The sequence below is a fragment of the Coregonus lavaretus genome (assembly GCF_964263955.1).
Source record: "Coregonus lavaretus genome assembly, chromosome: 7".
In the NCBI taxonomy this organism is placed as follows: Eukaryota; Metazoa; Chordata; class Actinopteri; order Salmoniformes; family Salmonidae; genus Coregonus; species Coregonus lavaretus.
In genome coordinates, this window is record NC_139994.1 from 59,539,046 (window position 1) to 59,561,647 (window position 22,602).

A 22,602-nucleotide genomic window follows, 5' to 3' on the forward strand; every position below is an offset into this window, starting at 1 on the left:
AGGAGAGTCCAAACATATTTTTTACTTGCGCACACATACACGCACACACACACACAGAGAGAGACAGAAATCAGTACCATGGACAGCCACGTGATATTTAGCTAAATTGATTGGACTAAATTGTTTTTGGTATCTTTAAGTTTGTTTTCAGTGTATTAAACTAAGCATACATAGCCTTGTTGATTTGATGATGTTTAAATGTTTAAGTTGAAATGGTGCTGGAATAGAGGAGGCAGTGCTCCTGTTGCCTTTGTGCTGACTTGCGGTAACTCCATGGTTCTAAATCAATAGTTGTTTAGTAAACTGTCGAAAACATTAACTTGCTTGACCATGCTGCAGGTGATAAAAATGTTTGTTACATGCAATATTTTCTTTGCTGCTCTCCGGTTTTGTGATGAAACAAACTTTACATTTATTCTGCCACTGTGTGACTGTTGTCTTTTTGTTGTCACGGCCTTGTATATTGTATATCACAGTGGCGTATGAATGAATGGGTTATAGAGCAAACAATGCAATTATCACAACATAGGTTGTAATATAGATTTTTTTACTGGCTTGGCTTTGAATCCTCACTGTGATTTTACCCACGCACCGCAACTGATGGTGACTCAATGTTGTCGCTAGCAAATCCCACGACCAGTTACCAAACTCAACTCCGCCTCAATATAAGAGATCGGAGTTGAGCGTTCCTCAGCTAGGAAAAAATCGAATAGATTTTAATTTGAGTGTACTTACCCAGTTTGCAAAACAAATGGCCACTGGATTGATGCAAATAATCATATAATTCTGCCAGGTAGGCATAGGCTACTTTGAAGCTAATTAACATTTAACTGAGAAGGTTTTTGGGAAGCCTTTCCATCTACCAGAAGACGGTTAGGCCTATCATTAGCATCTCTATATTTTTCCTGTTCCTTAATTGTTTGAAACTTGGACGTTTTACTTCATATTATGAGTCATGGCTTTCCTTGCTTCAAAGTAGCCTGTAGCCAAAATCCCACCATAGAATCATAGAGACAATTATTTTATAAAGACTTCCTCATATGCGTTCTCCTGTTCTATTGGTTTAGTTTCAACTTTCTGTCATTGTCTAGCAGCCAAAGGCATTATCCTAGTCATATTAGCAACCCATGATAGTTGTTGCATCTTTAGATCTTCCCTCTTTCTAATGGATATTTCCATCTCTGTCCATGAAGCTGCTCACATGTGCGGTGCGCATTGAACAGTGTTTTCGACAAATTGCATTTAGGAATATTTGGGTGTAGCTACCGCCGTGCATGGCCGTAACTACATATGAGGACACAGAGGTCTGGACCTCTGTAATTTTCTCATAGAATATACACTACCGTTCAAAAGTTTGGGGTCACTTAGAAATGTACTTGTTTTCGAAAGAAAAGCAATTATTTGGTCCATTAAAATAACATCAAATTGATCAGAAATACACTGTAGACATTGTTAGTGTTGTAAATGGCTATTGTTGCTGGAAACTGCTGATTTTTAATGGAATATCTACGTAGGCGTACAGAGGCCCATTATCAGAAACCATCAGTCCTGTGTTCCAATGGTACGTTGTGTTTGCTAATCCAAGTTTATCATTTTAAAAGGCTAATTGATCATTACAAAACCCTTTTGCAATGATGTTAGCACAGCTGAAAACTGTTGTGCTGATTAAAGAAGCAATAAAACTGGCCTTCTTGAGACTAGTTGAGTATCTGGAGCATCAGCAAATGTGTGTTCGATTACAGGCTCAAAATGGCCAGAAAATATTCTTCTGAAACTCGTCAATCTATTCTTGTTCTGAGAAATGAAGGCTATTCCATGCGAGAAATTGCAAAGAAACTGAAGATCTCGTACAACGCTGTGTACTACTAATTTCACAGAACAGCGCAAACTTGCTCTAACCAGAATAGAAAGATGAGTGGGAGGCCCCGGTGCACAACTGAGCAAGAGGACAAATACATTAGAGTGTCTAGTTTGAGAAACAGGCTCCTCACAGGTCCTCAACTGGCAGCTTCATTAAATAGTAACCGCAAAACACCAGTCTCAACGTCAACAGTGAAGAGGCGACTCCGGGATGCTGACCTTCTAGGCAGAGTTGCAAAGAAAAAGCCATATCTCAGACTGCCCATCTCAATCTTTTATTTTTATTGGCCAGTCTGAGATATGGCTTTTTTTTTTGTGGAATTTCTTTCCTTGTTAATGCGTTTGAGCCAATCAGTTGTGTTGTGACAAGGTAGGGGGGGGGGTATACAGAAGATAGCCCTATTTGTTAAAAGACCAAGTCCATATTATGGCATGAACAGCTCAAATAAGCAAAGAGAAACTACAGTCCATCATTACTATAAGACATGAAGGTCAGTCAATACGGAACACTTCAAGAACTTTGAAAGTTTATTCAAGTGCAGTCGCAAAAACCATCAAGCGCTATGATGAAACTGGCTCTCATGAGGACCACCACAGGAATGGAAGACCCAGATTTACCTCTGCTGCAGAGGATAAGTTCATTAGTTACCAGCCTCAGAAATTGCAGCCCAAATAAATGCTTCACAGAGTTCAAGTAACAGACACATCTCAACATCAACTGTTCAGAGGGGACTGTGTGAATCAGGCCTTCATGGTCAAATTGCTGCAAAGAAACCACTACTAAAGGACACAAATAAGAAGAAGAGACCTGCTTGGGCCAAGAAACACAAGCAATGGACATTAGACCGGTGGAAATGTGTCCTTTGGTCTGGAGTCCAAATTGGAGATTTGTGGTTACAACCACCGTGTCTTTGTGAGACGCGGTGCGGGTGAACGGATAATCTCTGCATGTGTAGTTCCCACCATAAAGCATGGAGGAGGAGGTGTTATGGTGTGGGGGGTTGCTTTGCTGGTGACACTGTCTGTGATTGATTTATTTAGAATTCAAGGCACACTTAACAAGCATTCTGCAGCGATACGCCATCCCATCTGGTTTTGGCTTAGTGGGACTATAATTTGTTTTTCAACAGGACAATGACCCAACACACCTCCAGGCTGTGTAAGGGCTATTTTATCAAGAAGGAGAGTGATGCAGTGCTGCATTAGATGACCTGGCCTCCACAATCCCCCGACCTCAACCCAATTGAGATGGTTTGGGATGAGTCGGACGGCAGAGTGAAGGAAAAGCAGCCAACAAGTGCTCAGCATATGTGGGATCTCCTTCAAGACTGTTGGAAAAGCATTCCAGGTGAAGCTGGTTGAGAGAATGCCAAGAGTGTGCAAAGCTGTCATCAAGGTGGCTATTTGAAGAATCTCAAATATGAAATATATTTTGATTGTTTAACACTTTTCTGGTTACTACATGATTCCATATGTTTTATTCCAAACTTTTGACTGGTAGTGTACACAATAAAGAAAATAATTTACAGGTTAACATTTAAATATTGCTCCCAGCGTTGATCAACGCTCAGAATGCTTATAGCCTATTCTTGATATGACTGAGTTCTAATTGCGCCTGCCTGGAATAATGAACAGTGATTTGTTCGTTTTGTTCGCCTGCGTATCCCCGGAGCTGTTGTTTTGGGCCCTGTACAGGTTCCGGTGAGTACTGCTGGCAATGTCATAAGAATACCCCCCCCAAGTCCATAAATCATGCACTATGGACACATTCATAGAGTAATGTAGATCAAGTCACCAAAAGTGCAAACATTTAGTATGCATGGAAAGGGTACATCCTGATGGTCATTGTAAAGCAATGCATGTCTTTCTCCGTACACATTACCTTGAATGTATCATCCACATGCGCCGTTTAGCTAGGTCATCGTGGAAGCAAGCAGAGAGAAAGGTTAGTACAGTGGTTCCTAAACTTGTACCAATCTTATCAAACAAGTTAGGAACTTTAAAAAAATAAGATATGTTTCAATATGAACATATCCACATTGTCTATCTTCCCTATAGGCCAACATTAAAAATGCAAACAATACAGTTCCAAAATGTCATACGTTTTTGTTTTGTTGGGTATAGCATTACCATTGTATAGCTAATAGGCTTATGTGTTTTTTATAGATCGACTGAGGTGAATGGACCTACAGCAGCCAAGGTGATAATGGCTGAGGTCATTGTTGCTTGTTTTTGCTGTTCTCCAAATAGCATTTTAAAATGTTGTTGCATATAAATGCAGTAAACAAGCTTCAACTTTCAAAAAATGTCACGGGGGGGAACTCCCTCCTTCCGGACCTAACTAACGACTCAAACCCTAGTTACGGCCCTGCCGTCCTGTGCACATTGCTGCACCTAAAATGTGAATAAATAATATTTTTATCAACATTTTCAGCTAAACATTCTGATCTGTTCCATCAGCCTTATTATTTGATACGGCGTATACCTCCACTACACCACTGCTGTTGTCTGTTGAGCTTTTTATACAATGACCATTCACTTTTTGTCCGAAGAATTCACTTCACTTACTTTACTTAGCACAAACTCTCACACGCTCTGCCTCGAGATGAGAATAACTCCCTTATTAACTAATGTTGACAGCTTCTAGGGTGTTATTTAGAGGTAACATGTTTCCACATCAATCTATTTCCTGTTGGTGGGCCACCCATTGGTCACTCCACTTCCTGTTTTCCAGCTGCACTGTGTCATTCAGTGCCACCTGGGTCCACAAATGTGCTGGGGGAAATGGCACTTCAGAGCAACTGTATGCAAACAGATTACTTCCATGGGAGGGTTTAAAGACAAAATGGGGCACAACATGTCACGTCCCTAATGAGAGCACCGTTTGAGATAAGGATCCTGTCCAGGTTTGTTTCCATAATTGGTAGAGGATGAATGGGTGGGAAGTCTCAGCCACAGGAGGTCATCATAGCATCCATTAAGTCTGTGTTAATTAGGCTATTGGCCAAGTTAATTTTCTGTCACAAACTTTTTCTGTGAGACAAAGTTGAATCGGCAGTTCACATTGGAATTTAGGGGAATTCCAATAGTTGCCTGAGAAAATGGAAAAAGGCCATAATGTCCATCTCTTTCTCTCTTTCTAGGAGTGAAAAAATAACATGGTGGTCACGGCGAGAGATCAGAGCCACGACAGCGTACAGTGTTATATCCCATAGTCCCGACCTTAACAAAAATAGACGTGCAGGACCAAACACCCGCCGACTGTCCTTTAAAATGAAAGGGAGGTATTATTCCTTGTTCCATATTCCACATGTACATGTCAGAACACCATTTTCCCTCTACATTTAGCACTAACAACTATCTATGGCCTTTGAGAGTGCACTATGATATGATAGCTAGGGGTATATGTGATACAAATGTCATAAAACATCAAATGTCTTGGCATATGCACTCATGTATTCATCCATTTTTCAGTGAAGTTGGGGCAGCTTGAATGAATGTGTCGATGTCCTTTATGTGTTTGTGTATGCAGTGTGCTGGACTGACTCCTCACACACATGAAACCAGTATACGTATGTACAGGGGGCACAGTTGATAAAGATGAGCAATAATGATTGTATAAAATAAATAATTAAATTACTGAGCTACTGTATATTGTATGCCCAAACAAATGGGGAAATTATATTATTTTATGCTAATACGATTGCTCAGAGAAAGAGATTTTGTTTAACAAGGAATACTTTTTTCTCTCAAAAATGTAGGGGTCAAAATTGACACCCCTAAAGATTCTTATAAAGTAGTCAAAAGTTGAGTATTTGGTCCCATATTTCTAGCACACAATGACTACATCAAGCTTGCGACTCTACAAACTTGTTGGATGCATTTGCAGTCCGTTTTGATTGCGTTTCAGATTATTTTGTGCCCAATAGAAATGAATGGTAAATAATGTATTGTGTCATTTCGGAGTCACTTTTATTGTAAGTAAGAATAGAATAATATGTTTCTAAACACTTCTACATTCATGTGGATGCTACCATGGTTACGGATAATCCTGAATGAATCGTGAATAATGATGAGTGAGAAAGTTACAGAGGGTCAAAGATCATACCCCCAAGACATGCTACCCTCCCGTTATTGGTAATGGTGTCGACGTTTATGAACCCGTCTGGTGACATTACGTGATCCGTCACGTCACCTCTCATCCCTCTGCTGTTGTTCCTTTGCATATCAGCCTGTCCGTCTCACCATTCAATTCGGGATTGCAAACGCGGTCTCAAACCAGTGACTCAGCCAAAGGGATGCACATGAGGAGACGGTTAATCCATGACCCAGGAAAGAAAGTGACGTGTTTCAGGAAATCAATTCTGCTCAGTCTGTGACTGGCTTGATCTACAAATCACCTTGCATCCCTAAGTAACTACTCGTCAGTCTGATTGGTCGGCAATCAACATAATTGATGCTCTCAGACATGGTCACTTATTTGACACCATTCTACATTTAGCTACAAGGATAATGATAACACATATGTTGGGGTCGGAGGTCAAGTCCTTTCAGGGGGTCATCATTAAGGTGTCAATAAATAAACGAAAAGAAAAAAAATTACAGAACTTGATCTAAAAATCTGTGTCATTCCTATGGCAGTACTGTAATTACCAGACACAATCTTATACACATCCACATATTACAAATCTCAGCAACAGGTGAGATTGCACCAAAAACATATTCCTACATCCAATGATAACTAGGAAGATACCACCTCTATGCATACCCACATCCAGTTGAACATCCTCACAATGACCTAATTAAAGAGAATGACCTAATAAGCACTGCTGTGGATGATGTGTTTATACAGGCAGAGTGGGTGCCTGGGGGGCTGGCTGGTGGGGTGCCAGGACTGGGCACAGGTTCTGAGTCACACTCTTTCACACAGAAACAGAGTCAAAGCAGGGCAGAACTACCACTAACTGGGCTTCTGTCAATGACAAAGCATCCTCAGAGAGCTCCACTCACAAGACATGGTACATTTTGTTCAGTAAAAGAAAGGTGCATTATGACATTGCAAGAAAAAGATGTACAGAGCATGACTAGTATAAAAATTGGGGTTAAATTATGGATAGGGAAAAATTATACCACAACTGTTTAGTGCATTCATGATCATGACAGTCCTAAGCCATTGCATTCATTAGGGACTGATTGTATTTGGCATTTAGATGAATACCATTTGTAATAGCCAAGTGTAGGACTTCAATTCTAACCACAATTGTTTTTGGTGTACCTATAGTCATGCAATTCTGTTCGTTTTGAGTCATAGTATGGAGTGGGACAAATGGAAATGTGTTGTTTCTCAAGACACACCTTAGGACAAACATAGCACAACTGGCCCTGAAGATGCTGATTGTGTCTGTTATTAGTTATTGTTTAGACTGTCTGGCTTCTCAGATATTTCTATCACTTGTTATCTTTTTAAAACACAGAGAGGATGTAGAAAATATTGTCACTGAACTGTATTGTACATTCAAACATAACCAGAATACACAAACACAACCCTTCTCTCAGGGTTTTACATTCATTTTTTTTTTACTCACCGCATCACCTGATTTACATCATTCTACATAGTCTAAATAAATATTATATAATATGAATATATAATCTTTTAAACATATTTACAATCAAGATTACTTTAATGACCTTAAACGTTAGCAGCCTACATGTAGACTAGATTGCCATCTAGTGGTCATATTCACATGCCTTTTACAGTTGTTCTGAACCAATAAATGAAGACTATTAGCTGTACTACTATAGCAGCACAGAGGACCAAATCACCATATACTGCACATTTCAATGTTTTTGAATAACTGAAATGTAATGCTAATGGTGAGAGTTGGGAAACGTGTTCTGGTTACAGAACAGAGCAGATATGTAGGCTTGCATGCCCCATCTATAGTTCTGAGGATGTGGTAGGTTGAAAGTCAGGCTCTTGCTTGTTGTAGTTTGTTGTTGAGGATAGTGTAGAGCAGTGTATGCTATTTAAAGACGGCTTTAGGGCCTCAAAGCAACATGCAACAATTCCAAAGATTTTACTGAGTTACAGTTAATATAAAGAAATCAGTCAATTTAAATAAATAAATTAGGCCCTAATATATGGATGTCACATGACTGGGAATATAGATATGCATCCGTTGGTCACAGATACCTTAAAAAAGAGGTAGGGGCGTGGATCAGAAAACCAGTCAGTATCTGGTGTGACCACCATCTGCCTCATGCACATCTCCTTCGCATAGAGTTGATCAGGCTATTGATAGTGGCCTGTGGAATGCTGTCCCACTCCGCTTCAATGGCTGTGCGAAGTTGCTGGATATTGGAGGGAACTGGAACACGCTGTCGTACACGTCCATCCAGAGCATCCCAAACATGCTCAATGGGTGACGTGTGGTGAGTATGCAGGCCATGGAAGAACTGGGACATTTTCAGCTTCCAGGAATTGTGTACAGATCCTTGCGACATGGATGATCATGCTGAAACATGAGGTGATGGCGGCGGATGAATGGCACGACAATGGGCCTCAGGATCTCGTCACGGTAACTCTGTGCAGTAAAATTGCCATCGATAAAATGCAATTGTGTTCGTTGTCCATAGCTTATGCCTGCCCATATCATAACCCCACCATCGGGCACTTTTCACAACGTTGACACCAGCAAACCACTCGCCCACACAACGCCATCTGCCCGGTACAGTTGAAACCGGGATTCATCCGCGAAGAGCACACTTCTCCAGCGTGCTAGTAGCCATCGAAGGTGAGAATTTTCCCGCTGAAGTCAGTTACGACGCCGAACTGCAGTCAGGTCAAGACCCTGGTGAGGACAACGAGCACACAGATGAGCTTCCCTGAGACGGTTGCTGACAGTTTGTGCAGAAATTCTTCGGTTGTGCAAACCCAGCTTCAACAGCTGTCCGGGTGGCTGGTCTCAGATGATCCTGCAGGTGAAGAAGCCGGATGTGGAGGTTCTGGGCTGGCGTGGTTACACGTCGTCTGCGGTTGTAAGGCCGGTTGTACGTACTGCCAAATTCTCTAAAATGACGTTGGAGGTGGCTTATGGTAGATGGTATGTGCAGTTGCAAACCTTAGTCTGGCTTTTTTATGGAGGTTTTGAAGCAGTGGCTTCTTCCTTGCTGAGCGGCCTTTCAGGTTATGTCGATATAGGACTAGTTTTACTGTGGATATTGATACTTTTGTACCTGTTTCCTCCAGCATCTTCCCAAGGTCCTTTGCTGTTCTTCTGGGATTGACTTGCACTTTTCGCACCAAAGTACGCTCATCTCTAGGAGACAACGCGTCTCCTTCCTGAGCGGTATGACAGCTGCCTGGTCCCATGGTGTTTGTACAGATGAATGTGGTACCTTCAGGCACTTGGAAATTGCTCCCAAGGATGAACCAGACTTGTGGAGGTCTACATTTTTGTTTCTGAGGTCTTGGCTGATTTCTTTAGATTTTCCCATGATGTCAAGCAAAGAGGCACTGGGTTTGAAGGTAGGCCTTGAAATACATCCACAGGCACACCTCCAATTGACTCAAATGATGTCAATTAGCCTATCAGAAGCTTCTAAAGCCATGACATCATTTTCTGGAATTTTCCAAGCTGTTTAAAAGGCACAGTCAACTTAGTGTATGTACATTTCTGACCCACTGGAATTGTGATACATACAATTATAAGTGACATTTACTGTCTGTAATCAATTGTTGGAAAAATTACTTGTGTAATGCACAAAGTAGATGTCCTAACCGATTTGCCAAAACTATATTTTAACAGGAAATGTGTGGAGTGGTTGAAAAACAAGTTTTAATGACTCCAACCTAAGTGTATGTAAACTTCCGACTTAAACTGTATATACACTGCTCAAAAAAATAAAGGGAACACTTAAACAACACAATGTAACTCCAAGTCAATCACACTTCTGTGAAATCAAACTGTCCACTTAGGAAGCAACACTGATTGACAATAAATTTCACATGCTGTTGTGCAGATGGAATAGACAACAGGTGGAAATTATAGGCAATTAGCAAGACACCCCCAATAAAGGACTGGTTTTACAGGTGGTGACCACAGACCACTTCTCAGTTCCTGTGCTTCCTGGCTGATGTTTTGGTGACTTTTGAATGCTGGCGGTGCTTTCACTCTAGTGGTAGCATGAGACGGAGTCTACAACCCACACAAGTGGCTCAGGTAGTGCAGCTCACCAGGATGGCACATCAATGCGAGCTGTGGCAAGAAGGTTTGCTGTGTCTGTCAGCGTAGTGTCCAGAGCATGGAGGCACTACCAGGAGACAGGCCAGTACATCAGGAGACGTGGAGGAGGCCGTAGGAGGGCAACAACCCAGCAGCAGGACCGCTACCTCCGCCTTTGTGCAAGGAGGAGCAGGAGGAGCACTGCCAGAGCCCTGCAAAATGACCTCCAGCAGGCCACAAATGCACATGTGTCTGCTCAAACGGTCAGAAACAGACTCCATGAGGGTGGTATGAGGGCCCGACGTCCACAGGTGGGGGTTGTGCTTACAGCCCAACACCGTGCAGGACGTTTGGCATTTGCCAGAGAACACCAAGATTAGAAAATTCGCCACTGGCGCCCTGTGCTCTTCACAGATGAAAGCAGGTTCACACTGAGCACATGTGACAGACGTGACAGAGTCTGGAGACGCCGTGGAGAACGTTCTGCTGCCTGCAACATCCTCCAGCATGACCGGTTTGGCGGTGGGTCAGTCATGGTGTGGGGTGGCATTTCTTTGGGGGGCCTCCATGTGCTCGCCAGAGGTAGCCTGACTGCCATTAGGTACCGAGATGAGATCCTCAGACCCCTTGTGAGACCATATGCTGGTGCGGTTGGCCCTGGGTTCCTCCTAATGCAAGACAATGCTAGACCTCATGTGGCTGGAGTGTGTCAGCAGTTCCTGCAGGAGGAAGGCATTGATGCTATGGACTGGCCCGCCCGTTCCCCAGACCTGAATCCAATTGAGCACATCTGGGACATCATGTCTCGCTCCATCCACCAACGCCACGTTGCACCACAGACTGTCCAGGAGTTGGCGGATGCTTTAGTCCAGGTCTGGGAGGAGATCCCTCAGGAGACCATCCGCCACCTCATCAGGAGCATGCCCAGACGTTGTAGGGAGGTCATACAGGCACGTGGAGGCCACACACACTACTGAGCGTCATTTTGACTTGTTTTAAGGACATTACATCAAAGTTGGATCAGCCTATAGTGTGGTTTTCCACTTTAATTTTGAGGGTGACGCCAAATCCAGACCTCCATGGGTTGATAAATTTGATTTCCATTGATCATTTTTGTGTGATTTTGATGTCAGCACATTCAACTATGTAAAGAAAAAAGTATTTAATAAGATTATTTAATTCATTCAGATCTAGGATGTGTTATTTTAGTGTTCCCTTAATTTTTTTGAGCAGTGTATATACTCCCCTTTATTACTTTTCAACCCCACCATCCTTTCCCTACTTGGAGTAAATTAGTGAACAACAATGCCCAGGCCTCTACTTCCGGTCTATACTTACTATCTACACCTTATGGACACAGTTAATTTTACAATAATTCTATTATATATATATATATTTATTTATTTTTCTCCTGAACTTCTTCTACTCTCAACCTCTCCGATCATTTTCATGATGTCCATCCGGTTTGCTTCTATATGCCATATCTTTCTAACTGTGCTCTTTCCCAAAAGCTCCCAACATACAACCTATATACTTATTATGGACACAGTATGCTTAGGCCCTCTTCTTAATAAAGTATAATTAAAATGAAGACGATTGAAATAAATTATGCCTACTTTCATCACCATGAGCTGTCCATATCAGATTCATTGTGCTGCGGCTGCTGCTTCAAGTTTCAGCACCACAATGTAAGTTACTTAAATCTGGCTTATTGTGAGGTCAATAACTCTGATAAATAGGCCTACATCATGGGTAAGAAACATATTGTTTTTAATAAATCAATTATAGTAGTAGCAAGCTATCAAAATGATTCTCCGGTCCTCCTCATCTTGGCGCTCTCCTTCTCCAACTGAACAGAACATAGGCTATAGGCTAGTCCACACGTAAGAGTGATTTTTTTTTAAACTAGGCCTAATCAACAACAACAAAAATCAGAAGAAGCCTTTGACTCTCCTCCTGAACTGCCACTGTAGACCTACACAGCACAGCCATTGTTAGGCAGCACACAAACACGTTTTTGATCAGCAAGAGCAGAGCAGGCCGGGGCTCAGGGTTGGAATATCCATCACAGTGTGTATTGCAGCCTAGTTTTATTTACACCATCCCACCAGCTATCTTAGAAATATAACTTCCTCGTATTAGGGGGCTGGGAGGGGGCTGAGGGGAAGGCAACCCCCAGGTCCCTGCAGGTGACTGGCGATGCCCAGGGTGGCCTCGGAGAGGGGCTGAGCCCGGGGGAAATCACACCCCCGAAGCATGGCTGGGCGCTGCCACCCCCCTCCGCTGGCAGGGACAGAGACAGGGCTTTCATCTTTAGCAGGCGCTCCACTGCCACCTGCAGGACAGAGAGGGGATTGGTACTTCGTGGGCGCTTTAGTGGTGGTCGACAGGGAGTTTTAACAACATAAAATGTAAAGTGCTTTGAGATCAGGTTAAAGGTAATACATAAATGCAATTTGTAACAATTCATTATTGGGAATCTCTTGTATTACTTTGGATGGCTCTGTTTGCATCACAGAAAACGTTTCATACTCAGTGACTGGTCTGCTGCACTCACCAGGATGGCTCAATACACCTTGTGTCCGTCTGCATTCACCTGGGTATTGGAGAGTGAGTAATCATCCAGGACAGCTTGCAGGTTAGCCCAGTAGGCTGGCAGGTGGGGATATAACACTTGCTCAACAGCCTACAAAGACAGACACACACAGAGATCAGCAAAGCCAAGGATCCTAAAATTATCCAAAGGATAAATTAAATAAACTATACTTTCATACATAGATAATCAAGATGGATGGAAGGTGGATACATTTCCTCTAAGTGAATGTAGCCCCCTACAGCTCCATAGTGAGAACACAGCGGGCGGACCGGGTCTGACAGAACCTTCTGCAGAGACAGCAGAATCAGCTGCTACAGACCACTGACCAGGTCTCCATTGGTCCTGGAAAAGACACAGGTTTAGGAGGGAATTAGATCAAGGGTCGAAGCATGGCCATGTTTCTATTCCACCATCTTGTGTAGAGGAAATTACAAAAATACACAAAGGGAAGAGAATGATCGGTTTGGTTTCTGACTTTTGTTTGGTGTCTAATATCACGGGGAGAGGAGGACGACACTGGGTATGTAACTTTCAGGGCCCCGTGTATTGAGAGCTGGACAACATACCAGAACATGTGGCTGACCAGCAGCGCTGAGTACTCCCTAAGGGAGCAGTGGTCGTTGAGGGGGTTGACGGAGGCGGCCAGCGGCTCATGCAGTACATGACACTATGACACTGGACACCAGGATGCCGAGGTAAAGGTAAGTGTTCTGAACCAGGCTCTTCACCATGTGGAGGAGACAGTTCAGCTGCTCTAGTTCATGGCTCATAGACTTCACCTTACCTATACCTTGAGGTTACAGGTTGCCTTTCCCATCCAGATAAGACATGTTTACTAGTAGGAGAACAAATCATAGTCAATATAAATGCTACTAAATCTCATAAACACAGAATGAGCATCAATTTAACTTGAAGATGGTGGCTTAGTAAAGAGTGAGTCAGTGAGATGAATGTCTAAGTCCTGATAACATGCCTCGGCGGTTCTTACCTTGAACCATGGTCTCTGCACAGCCCTTGGGTGTGTTGGTGGCCAGGGCCAGTTCAACCAGGTTGATATCATGGTCCTCCGTGAAGAATAGTTCACCCTCCTTCATCGGTCAGAAAGGTAGGGCATCTTCCGCACCGCAGCCAGCTACGGCCTGGCAAAAGAGAAGATTGTTACTGTAACACAACTCCTGTTTGTACATCGCCCAGCATGAATATGAGAGCAACCAGGATTCTATTGAAACAGGTTCACACAATGTACATATATACACTCAATAAAATAGCATTCTCCCACCTCCACATTACTCCAGCGCACTGCTCTCTTTAAGTCCTCTACTGTCAGCTTCCTCCTCTTGGCATGTCTCATGAACTGAGAGCTGTTCTGTGTGGGTCACAGTGACAAACAAACCTCTACAAATACAAGCTTTACCTATGAATAGGGCCATTGAACTTTTCCAGGTCAAATGGTCAAACTCCTGGCCCCACTAACGACATCGAACAATCTCCATTAATTTGGCAACTGCTTCATTGTTTATCTAAGCAGGTAGCAGATGTCTTCACTAAGCTCCACTCCCGCACTTTCGACCATGACTCATGAGTTTGACAGCCTCACTGGGCACTTCAGCAAAGCGCCGCTCCTCCCTGTCCGCCATGCTTACAGCGCTGCAGAGTAGACCTGCAAAAATAACCACACAGGTGTAACTGCCAGCTTGTAATCTAACTCATATTGGTTGTTAACTTGCCACTTTATTTTGATGCGTGCACCCCCACCACGCGCGATCATCTATGCCAACCAATTCGTGCAAAGCGGACATTTTTTTTACACCAACAGAATTCGCTCAATCACTTACCTGTTGATATTAAATATGCTTTTCGCAGGTTAGTCGCTCAAAATTGTTCACAGGAACCTCGTTCACTCGGGTGCCGCTGACATTTTCCGGATAGCCAGCCTTTCTAGATCAAAGATTGGTCTAATTGGCTATCACTCAAGAGTCACGCCCACAACACCCCGCCCTTTCATTGAAACAGAACTAAGACCCTCCTACTCTGGCAAAGGTGGTGGAAATGCATAGAGCAGCAACGTTGCCAACTGTCAAATTACTTTGACGACTAAACTCAGTTTAAGGCTTTCCCGGTTTGAATTGCCTTTGCTATCTTCAGACTAGTCTTGCTATTTGATGTGAAATACATTTAAGTCTCATCCAGAGCAGTCAACCACGTGTCAAAGGAATTACGTTATTGCAAGTAATCCGTAAAATAGCGGCCATCAGCAGTCAGGAAGGGAAAAAGCAACGCCCTTTTAGTAGTGCATTTGAATTCACACATTTTGGGCTTGCATCCCAAACGTAAAGTACATATCATAGTTAGAAAAGTCTCAATTGAGCACAGATGCAATAAATCTCAAGTAAATCCTGAATAGACCCAGACAGTGAAAAGTTAATACTTGGCCAAAACTAGAGAACACATATTACTAAAAATAGAGTACATGGAAGCAGTGAAAAGTTCTGGCTAGTTCAGTGAACAAAGGACAATTCATTTAAAAATTGTGGTTTATTCAAGGCAGAAGTATCACAATAAATACAAATTTAAGTTAAAACAGATTCATAAATACCAACACTTATAACCCAATTCAAATGTACAACAGTTACAAGGCCTAATCTACATATAAACAAAGGGGTGGATCAGTCAGAACTCCTTGAAAACACAATTGAGGCCATAAAATTTGTAATGCAGGACAGTAATCAGTCTCTCCAAACTACCATGGAAGATTACACTTTCTCTCCCCCCCCCCCCCCCCATTAAAATACATTGTAGGACACATGTGGCTTCCAAGCTCAAAGCAAACATCACAATAGGCTATACATCATATTAGTTAACAATACTGTTCTTGCCTAGTGACTAAAGCTTGTTCCCCCAGACACCCTGCATGGTGCAGGCAGCATCCATGGCCTGGCTGTTCTCCAGCTGCTGGAGCCTGAGGGCCAGAGGCAGCAGCACGTCATTCAGCTGGCTGGAGAAGGTGAAGGCATTGGGGGCCATGGGCTCGTTCAGCGGGGTGGTCAGGGGAGACGAATCCTCTGGCCAGATCGGGGAAGGTAGGCCAGATGGGGGCGAGGAGGATGAGGAGCAGGGAGGAGAGGAGAACATGTCCGAAGCGAGGGACAGCGGAAGGGTGCGGGTGCCCCCCTGGACGCTGCTCGGCAGGCCGTGTTGGAAGCAGCAGCGGGTGCCATAGAGGCAGAAGCCAAAGGAGCTAAAGGTGCGGCACAAGGCCCCACGGGGCTTCCAGTCCTGGGATTGTAGCTGGGGCCTGGCAATGGGGGCCTTCTCAGCAGCGCTGTCTGGGGACTCCAGGCCGCTATCACTGAGGCCGCCACCACAGTCGCCCTCGATGTGCAGGAAGTTGCAGCGTGTGCCGAAGGGGCACACACCAAACGAGCGGTAGGTGCGGCAGGGGATGTTGCGGCGCCGGCGGTGGGGGGGGCGCTGCTCCTTGGCGGTGTGGGCGAACAGGCAGCGGGTGCCGTAGATGCAGTAGCCTGCGGTGTGGAAGGAGCGGCACAGTTCAGTCTTGTACTTGGGGTGGCGGGAGTGCACATGGAGGTCGTGGAGGCCATGGGCAAACTGGCAGCGCTCTGCATACTTGCAGAAGCCAGTCTCAGCGTAGCGGCTGCACAGCTCCGTCTTGTAGCGGGTGGAGCACATCCAAGGGCTCAGGGAGGGAGAGGGGGACTCCACTAGGGGCAGGAGGGCCTCAGCCAGGGACATGCCTCCCACTCCTCCAGCTGGACACTGCTCCCCAGGGAACAACAGGTCATCTATTCCCTCATCATGGTAGGGGAACATGGGCAGGTCATCACTGCTGGTCTGAGGAGTAGAAGAAAAGTATTTTTAAAAATGTCAGGATTGAGAGGATTTATTTGGATGGTAAACCCATGAAAAACTACAGGTCTAGAGTCAAAATGCAACAGTACATTAACAATATTGGTTCTCAGTGCACTTACTGTTTATGACAAAGATATGCAGTTAAACAAAAAGACTGACTTGACATGAATCTCATCACATAAAATAATGTCTCAAACATTGTTCCCTCTGTTGCTGTTTTGGTTGGACCAGGTTTTCTGAAGTAGAGATTCTCTCAATGAGACTAACCTGGATAAATAAAAATTACATTGGCAATTCAATCAAATGCCACAACCGTGTCTAATTTAGACAGCAGTTGTGTTTTTTTTACCCAGAAAATACAATGGAAGCAGGGTAGGCTACTGAAAGCATTTCTGAAACAAAGGATAACACAAGCAGTATACCTCAAACATTGTTGCGAATTGAAGAGATTTCCAAACGATTGTGCCCCCGACGCTCTTCACCTGTTGTTAGATCGCAACCTCAATGTCCAAGCCAAATTCTAGAGAACTGTGTTTTCGGTATGAAATAAAAGTTAAAACGTATTATAGCCTCCAGACCATTAACGAAGTGGACTACAGACCAGACCACCCCACTTGCTTTGTTATGAAGTTGCACGTATCTTGCGGCTGTGTCCACTCTATTTTAACTTGACCCAGATCCCACTCCCGCCTTCCCTTTAAAATGAGAATCAGCTGTGCAACATTAAACGCCAGTAGGGCGTTCGAATCCACCAATCAGATACAATGTAGCTGGTATTCGATTAGTAACCGGCCAATAGCGTTGAGGCTCTGCTACAACGTTGCAGTTTTAGCGCGGGATGAAATGCTCCCTTAATTAATGCCTTGATTACTAACGTCAAGCCCATTGGGTACAAAAACACTTATTCTGTTCTGTGTCAATTCACACCACAGTTGGAGAGGTCAACCTCACACCTGAGTAATTTGTTAATTAAATGCTGTCTGTTAGGGGGGAAATATAAACCTTTGTGTGACATGTAGGCTGCTTATGCAGGTCTTTGACCAATCATATAAGATATTTTGCCAATAATTATGGTAAAAGTTCAGAATTGTGTTGCCTGTGTAAATGCAGCCAATGTGTGATCATGATTAATAAAACAGAATAATACTTTGAAAGTAATAAAATAACATTTTCACGTTTTAAGGAAGTAATCTAACCAGGGTTACAGTATTTATTTTCTACAGAATCCAACACTATCACGTGGATCATATGTATTCCTCAAAAGTTTCAATTGATAAAGGATAACATTAAATTAGATGGAATTTTAACCATGCGTGTTTACATTTTTTGACACTGACAACTAAGCAACATTGCATGACATTTCATACACATTCAGAGAAAGCACACACACGAAAGAGAGAAATGTATAGGACCACAAAGAAAAACAAATCTTTATTTTCTTATCAAGATACATTAAAAGGATACAGAGACATTGGAATAAAAAACACTTGAGAAAAAATGTTTTTAATTGTAGCATAATTTTCTCTCCAACATACAAAATTCTAACCCCCTCTACATCCATCCCACCTGCTCTGTTCCCCCCCCCATCCCCCATCCCAAACCCACCCAATGATGGAGAGCAATGTTCACATGTACAGTATTTTAACCCTCTCCACAATATGGAGTAATTACAAGCTTTCTTCCCCAAATATTTAATATAAAAAAACAAGTTTTCAATAGGCCAAGTTTTTTTTTTTTCTTCTTCAGATTAGTATTTTTTCACTAAGCATTTTAACACTTCAATTTGTTTTAGAAACATTACAAAAGCCCACATTGGGACCAAACTTGCTTATAAATCAGTCATTTCTACCCCCGTACTGGCTGCCATAGTTCACAGGGCCTGAGGGAGAAAGAGGAATTATAATAATATCCAATTAAGAATTCATTTAATCTAACTCACCCTTTCTTCATAATAAAACACAAAAAGGGGAAATAAAGATTCAAACCAAATGAACCCACAAGTAGAGACATCACTGGAGATTCCCATCATCATCAAAGACATGACTTCAGCACCCAAAACAATACATATTGCTGCTTTAGTAACAACATTATCCGACAACAACCAGCTCGTAACATAATTTGCCAGTTTCACTCAAACCCAAGATCCAAACAGTCCATTGTCATAAATGCTGTGGCCTAGTCTATGGTTGGGGGATCTGAAGGTACATTATTTATAGGTACAGGTGACAAAATGAACAGGGGCTGTCTTAGAAATGTTTTTCATGGCTTAATTCTGACTCCTTCACTAAAACATATTTCTCACAATAAGGACCTCAAAGACAACAGTATCTATTTTGCATGTCCAAAACAACTGTAACCCATCAGATCCACATCCTGAACCACCTTTGTTCGAATATCTTCCAAACCTACAGAATATGAAGCTCATCTACCTTGTCACCCTTTCCTAAACCATTACTTCTTCTCTCTCCTACCATTGTATTGAAGATAGAAGACTGTTGTACTCAAGCGGTTGCCTGACGACTCATCCTGAACTTATTTCCTCTTCTCTATTGATCGCTACCATACATTCAGTCTAAAACTGCCATCTTAGAAGTTGCTTGTTTGACTTCAAAATGAGGGGCGTTGAACAAAACAAATCCATCAGCGATTGGATAGTCTAATAATTCTATCCAATCAGTGTATCAAAGTTGATAACGTCAGCATGTAGGCAGGCTATGGCCCAACCCATAGGTTTCTGGGACCAATCAGAACGGTCAGAATGTGTTTGCGTTCTAGAAATTGTCGGGGAGGGAGGCAAATCCAGACTCATCGTGGGGAAGAAACGTCAGTTGGTCAGAACGTTGTGGCTGGGTAGCCAGGCAACTTGAGCAGTCGTTCTCGGGTCAAAACCAAAATGCACCCCAAAGGCTTTACAGAGAAGGATCCCGAATGTCTCTCTCCAGATGGGTAAAAAATGGCTGTAAAAAGTGTGACAATCAAGTGATAGTTAACAAGACAGGACTCAAATTGATTGCGACAACAATCAAGTAGAAAAACGGAGCTCAACAAACAACTACTGCAACACCTAGAGGTTGTGGGAGGGGGTTGGGTGGAAAGCTGCTGATGTTAAAAAGCACCAGGGGGTGAACACAATTTATTTCCTCACTATCAAACCCTCAAACTTAACTTCTGATAGGCTTGTGGAGAAGGGGCAGGGCCTGATGTGATGGTGCAAAATAAGTGTAAGAGAATACGGGTGTCTAAAGTAGAATCTGACAAGTATCCTTGAAGGATGGGTCACACAAAGCACTTTACTGCAACCTCCCAGACCTATGATGGAACAAGTGGGTGAAACCTTCATCAAAATAGACTTTCCCACAAACATGCGAAAAACTGCCCCAGATAGCCCTCCCTATAGAATATGAATAACTAGAACGGACATTCCATCAAATTGCTGTGGTTCTAGTATTTCTATTTCCATGGCCCTCCCACACCTCTACCAGTCCCCTCCCACACCTCTACCAGTCCCCTCCCACACCTCTACCAGTCCCCTCCCACACCTCTACCAGTCCCCTCCCACACCTCTACCAGTCGCCAACCAAATAGGTGCCAACCCCTCAAAATGCTGCAAATATTTACACAAATAAGATAGGACCTGGAGGAAAAAAATAAAGTGTGCTTAATCACCATTATTTCAGGATGAGAAATATTTCTGATTTTAAATGACACTGTTAAAATGATTTGCCATTAAAAAAGGGAGCAAAAGTAATTAAAGCAAAAAGAGCCTGAATAAAATAGCAGAAAGCCCAAAGCCTAGTGCGTGTACATGGGCATTGTGTCTGTGTATATACTGAGTGTACAAAACATTAGGAACACCTGCTCTTTCCATGACAGACTGACCAGGTGAATCCAGGTGAAAGCTATGATCCCTTATTGATGTCACTTGTTAAATTCACTTCAAATCAGCGTAGATGAAGGGGAGGAGACAGGTTAAAGAAGGATTTTTAAGCCTTGAGACAATTGAGACAGGGATAGTGTATGTGTGCCGATCAGAGGGAGAATATTTAAGTGCCTTTGAACGGGGTATGGTAGTAGGTGCCAGGTGCACCAGTTTGAGTGTGTCAAGAACTGCAATGCTGCTGGGTTTGAGGCTAAAGGCAAAAGGGGGTGCAACTCAATATTAGGAAAGTGTTCCTAATGATTTGTACACTCAGTGTATGTGTAGTGTGTGTGCGCGATGTGTGTAAATAATTGATGCCGTGTACTAGATGTAATGCATGTGGGTGTCACTCAAGTGTGTGTGTGTGTGTGTGTGTGTGTGAGGTGAGCAGCACATCAGCTTTTGGGAGGTAACAGAACAGAAGACGAGATTTTAAAAAATAAGACGAGAGAAAACAACTACTGGTATGGGTTGTACTGCTACACTAGCAGGTTGGTGCGCGGTGGTGCGCCCTCCCTGTTTCAGCCCCCCTTAGTCCTCCAGGACGATGGGCTCGCTGGTGCTGGAGGGCAGGATGGGTAGTGCCAGGGGCCGGGGGGGCAGGGGCAGCTTGACCCTGACGGGGAGGTGTGGTTTCCTGGCTGCCCGCCGCATCTCAGACTGGGTCAGGTGTTTCCTCAGAGCCCTGGGAGAGGAGAGAAACACAACATGGTGAATTAGCTGTAGGACTCAGATCAACATTGGCGCACCTAGGAGTCCAAGGCTGTGTTTAAACAGGCAGCCCAATTCTGATTTTCTGCCCAATGTTTGGCAAAAGATCTGATCAGAATTGGGCTGCCTGTGTAAACACAGCCTAATGTCAAAGTCCACAGGTGCAAAGAAGAAGTTAAACTTCTCATCTTCAAACTAGTTGAATGCAATATTAAAACATTAATCAACAAATGCAACATTTTGGTAAAAAAATCTTAAATCAAGGCAAATTCTCCCACTTAATTATTTGCCATAAAGACCTGATTGTTTTCTTTGTCAGGTGTCCAATATAGAACTAAGTAGATTTCAACAAAAAAAGCACAGAAAGTAATGTGTATCTTCCAGAGCGGGTTGCTACTAAAGAGAATAACAGACACTATACTCTGAGATCACCTACCTGGTGTATTTAGTGGCGACAAACACCACAGGGTTTGGCGCGTCTCCTTGGTTCACTTTCTGACGCTTGATCACCGACTGGGAGGTGGTCCTCATGCCCGATGTGAACGGCCTCCCATTGGTGGGGAACGGCAGTGCTAACGCCTGTGACCAATGAGAGAAGAACGGTGAGAGGTGTGTGTGTGTGGCCACTTGGCCCAAGCTGTGGTCATGCCGCTTTACTAAGGAGGTGATGGAGGGAGACACAGATGGTCAGTGGATCTCCCACTGTTACAGAGGAACCAGAACCAGTCTGTCCCTCTCTGCAGTCTGAGTAGACAGAGACAGGAGACACTACCCAAGGTTACAGCAACTGAGGCCGTCTATACCGAACAAGAACCTGTCAGTGTCACATATCTGGATTGACTGACGGAGAGATGGAGGAGGAATTAAAAAATGGTGGTTGTGGTTTGTGTGTGTGTGTGTGTGTGTGTGGAGTACTCACGCTGCTGTCAAAGGGCCTCTTCCCGAGCAGGGTCGATCCCCCGCGGGGCTGGTTGGTCTGGTTACGGTTGATGGGGGTGGGGGTGCCTCTGGGAGCCTTCAGCTTGAGTGGAGCCTGGATGGCTGGGGAGAGTAAAGGAGAGCCCCAATCACAAACCAAGCCACTTATAATAAGCGCATACCGCTTCATTATATTTAGACAACTGGAGCATGGAAACGTAAATACAATTAGGGAGAAAAACTACAAATAACACAAGTGATTTTTTGAGTCCGTTCCAACCGTGGGTAAATTCACACAGTGTCACCACTGTAAGACCTATCAGGATCTCAATGATCATTTCTTCTGTGATTGGACCATTTTCTTACCCAGTTCCTTCACTATGGTGGCCAGCGGTGGTCGAGGGATCGAGCGGTTCTTTATAGGGGCCTTGGTCGCTTTAGGCAGCCTTATCATACCTGAGACAAGAAGACGATAAGCATTACATTTACATTTTAGTCATTTA

The 22,602-nt window shown here is 43.5% G+C and overlaps 2 protein-coding genes and 1 long non-coding RNA gene across 4 annotated transcripts in view; all 3 read right to left on the reverse strand.

Annotated features, from left to right (window-relative positions):
* Nucleotides 1–11,832: 11,832 nt before the first annotated feature.
* LOC311132037 lies at nt 11,833–14,584 on the reverse strand. Its single transcript, XR_014613479.1, has 5 exons — nt 14,517–14,584; nt 13,961–14,341; nt 12,860–13,820; nt 12,643–12,771; nt 11,833–12,420 (listed from the first exon to the last, which is right to left on the reverse strand). It is a non-coding gene; the product is annotated as an uncharacterized lncRNA (long non-coding RNA).
* Nucleotides 14,585–15,564: 980 nt separating this feature from the next.
* LOC311132604 (uncharacterized protein) lies at nt 15,565–16,982 on the reverse strand (the record flags this gene model as incomplete). Its single annotated transcript, XM_084165855.1, has 2 exons — nt 15,565–16,533; nt 16,974–16,982. 2 exons carry the CDS (start codon nt 16,980–16,982, stop codon nt 15,565–15,567), a joined length of 978 nt encoding a protein of 325 aa, XP_084021981.1.
* A 973-nt stretch (nt 16,983–17,955) lies between these two features.
* LOC311132999 (metastasis-associated protein MTA2-like) overlaps nt 17,956–22,602 on the reverse strand; it is a 34,564-nt gene continuing 29,917 nt past the window's right edge. For both annotated transcript variants that reach the window (XM_084166417.1, XM_084166416.1), the window contains exons 15-18: nt 22,466–22,555; nt 22,101–22,222; nt 21,618–21,760; nt 17,956–21,155 (exon numbers count right to left, since the gene is read on the reverse strand). In XM_084166417.1, coding sequence (XP_084022543.1) covers nt 21,002–21,155; nt 21,618–21,760; nt 22,101–22,222; nt 22,466–22,555 — 509 coding nt within the window. In that variant the 3' untranslated portion in view covers nt 17,956–21,001. The remainder of the gene's footprint in view (nt 21,156–21,617; nt 21,761–22,100; nt 22,223–22,465; nt 22,556–22,602) is intronic.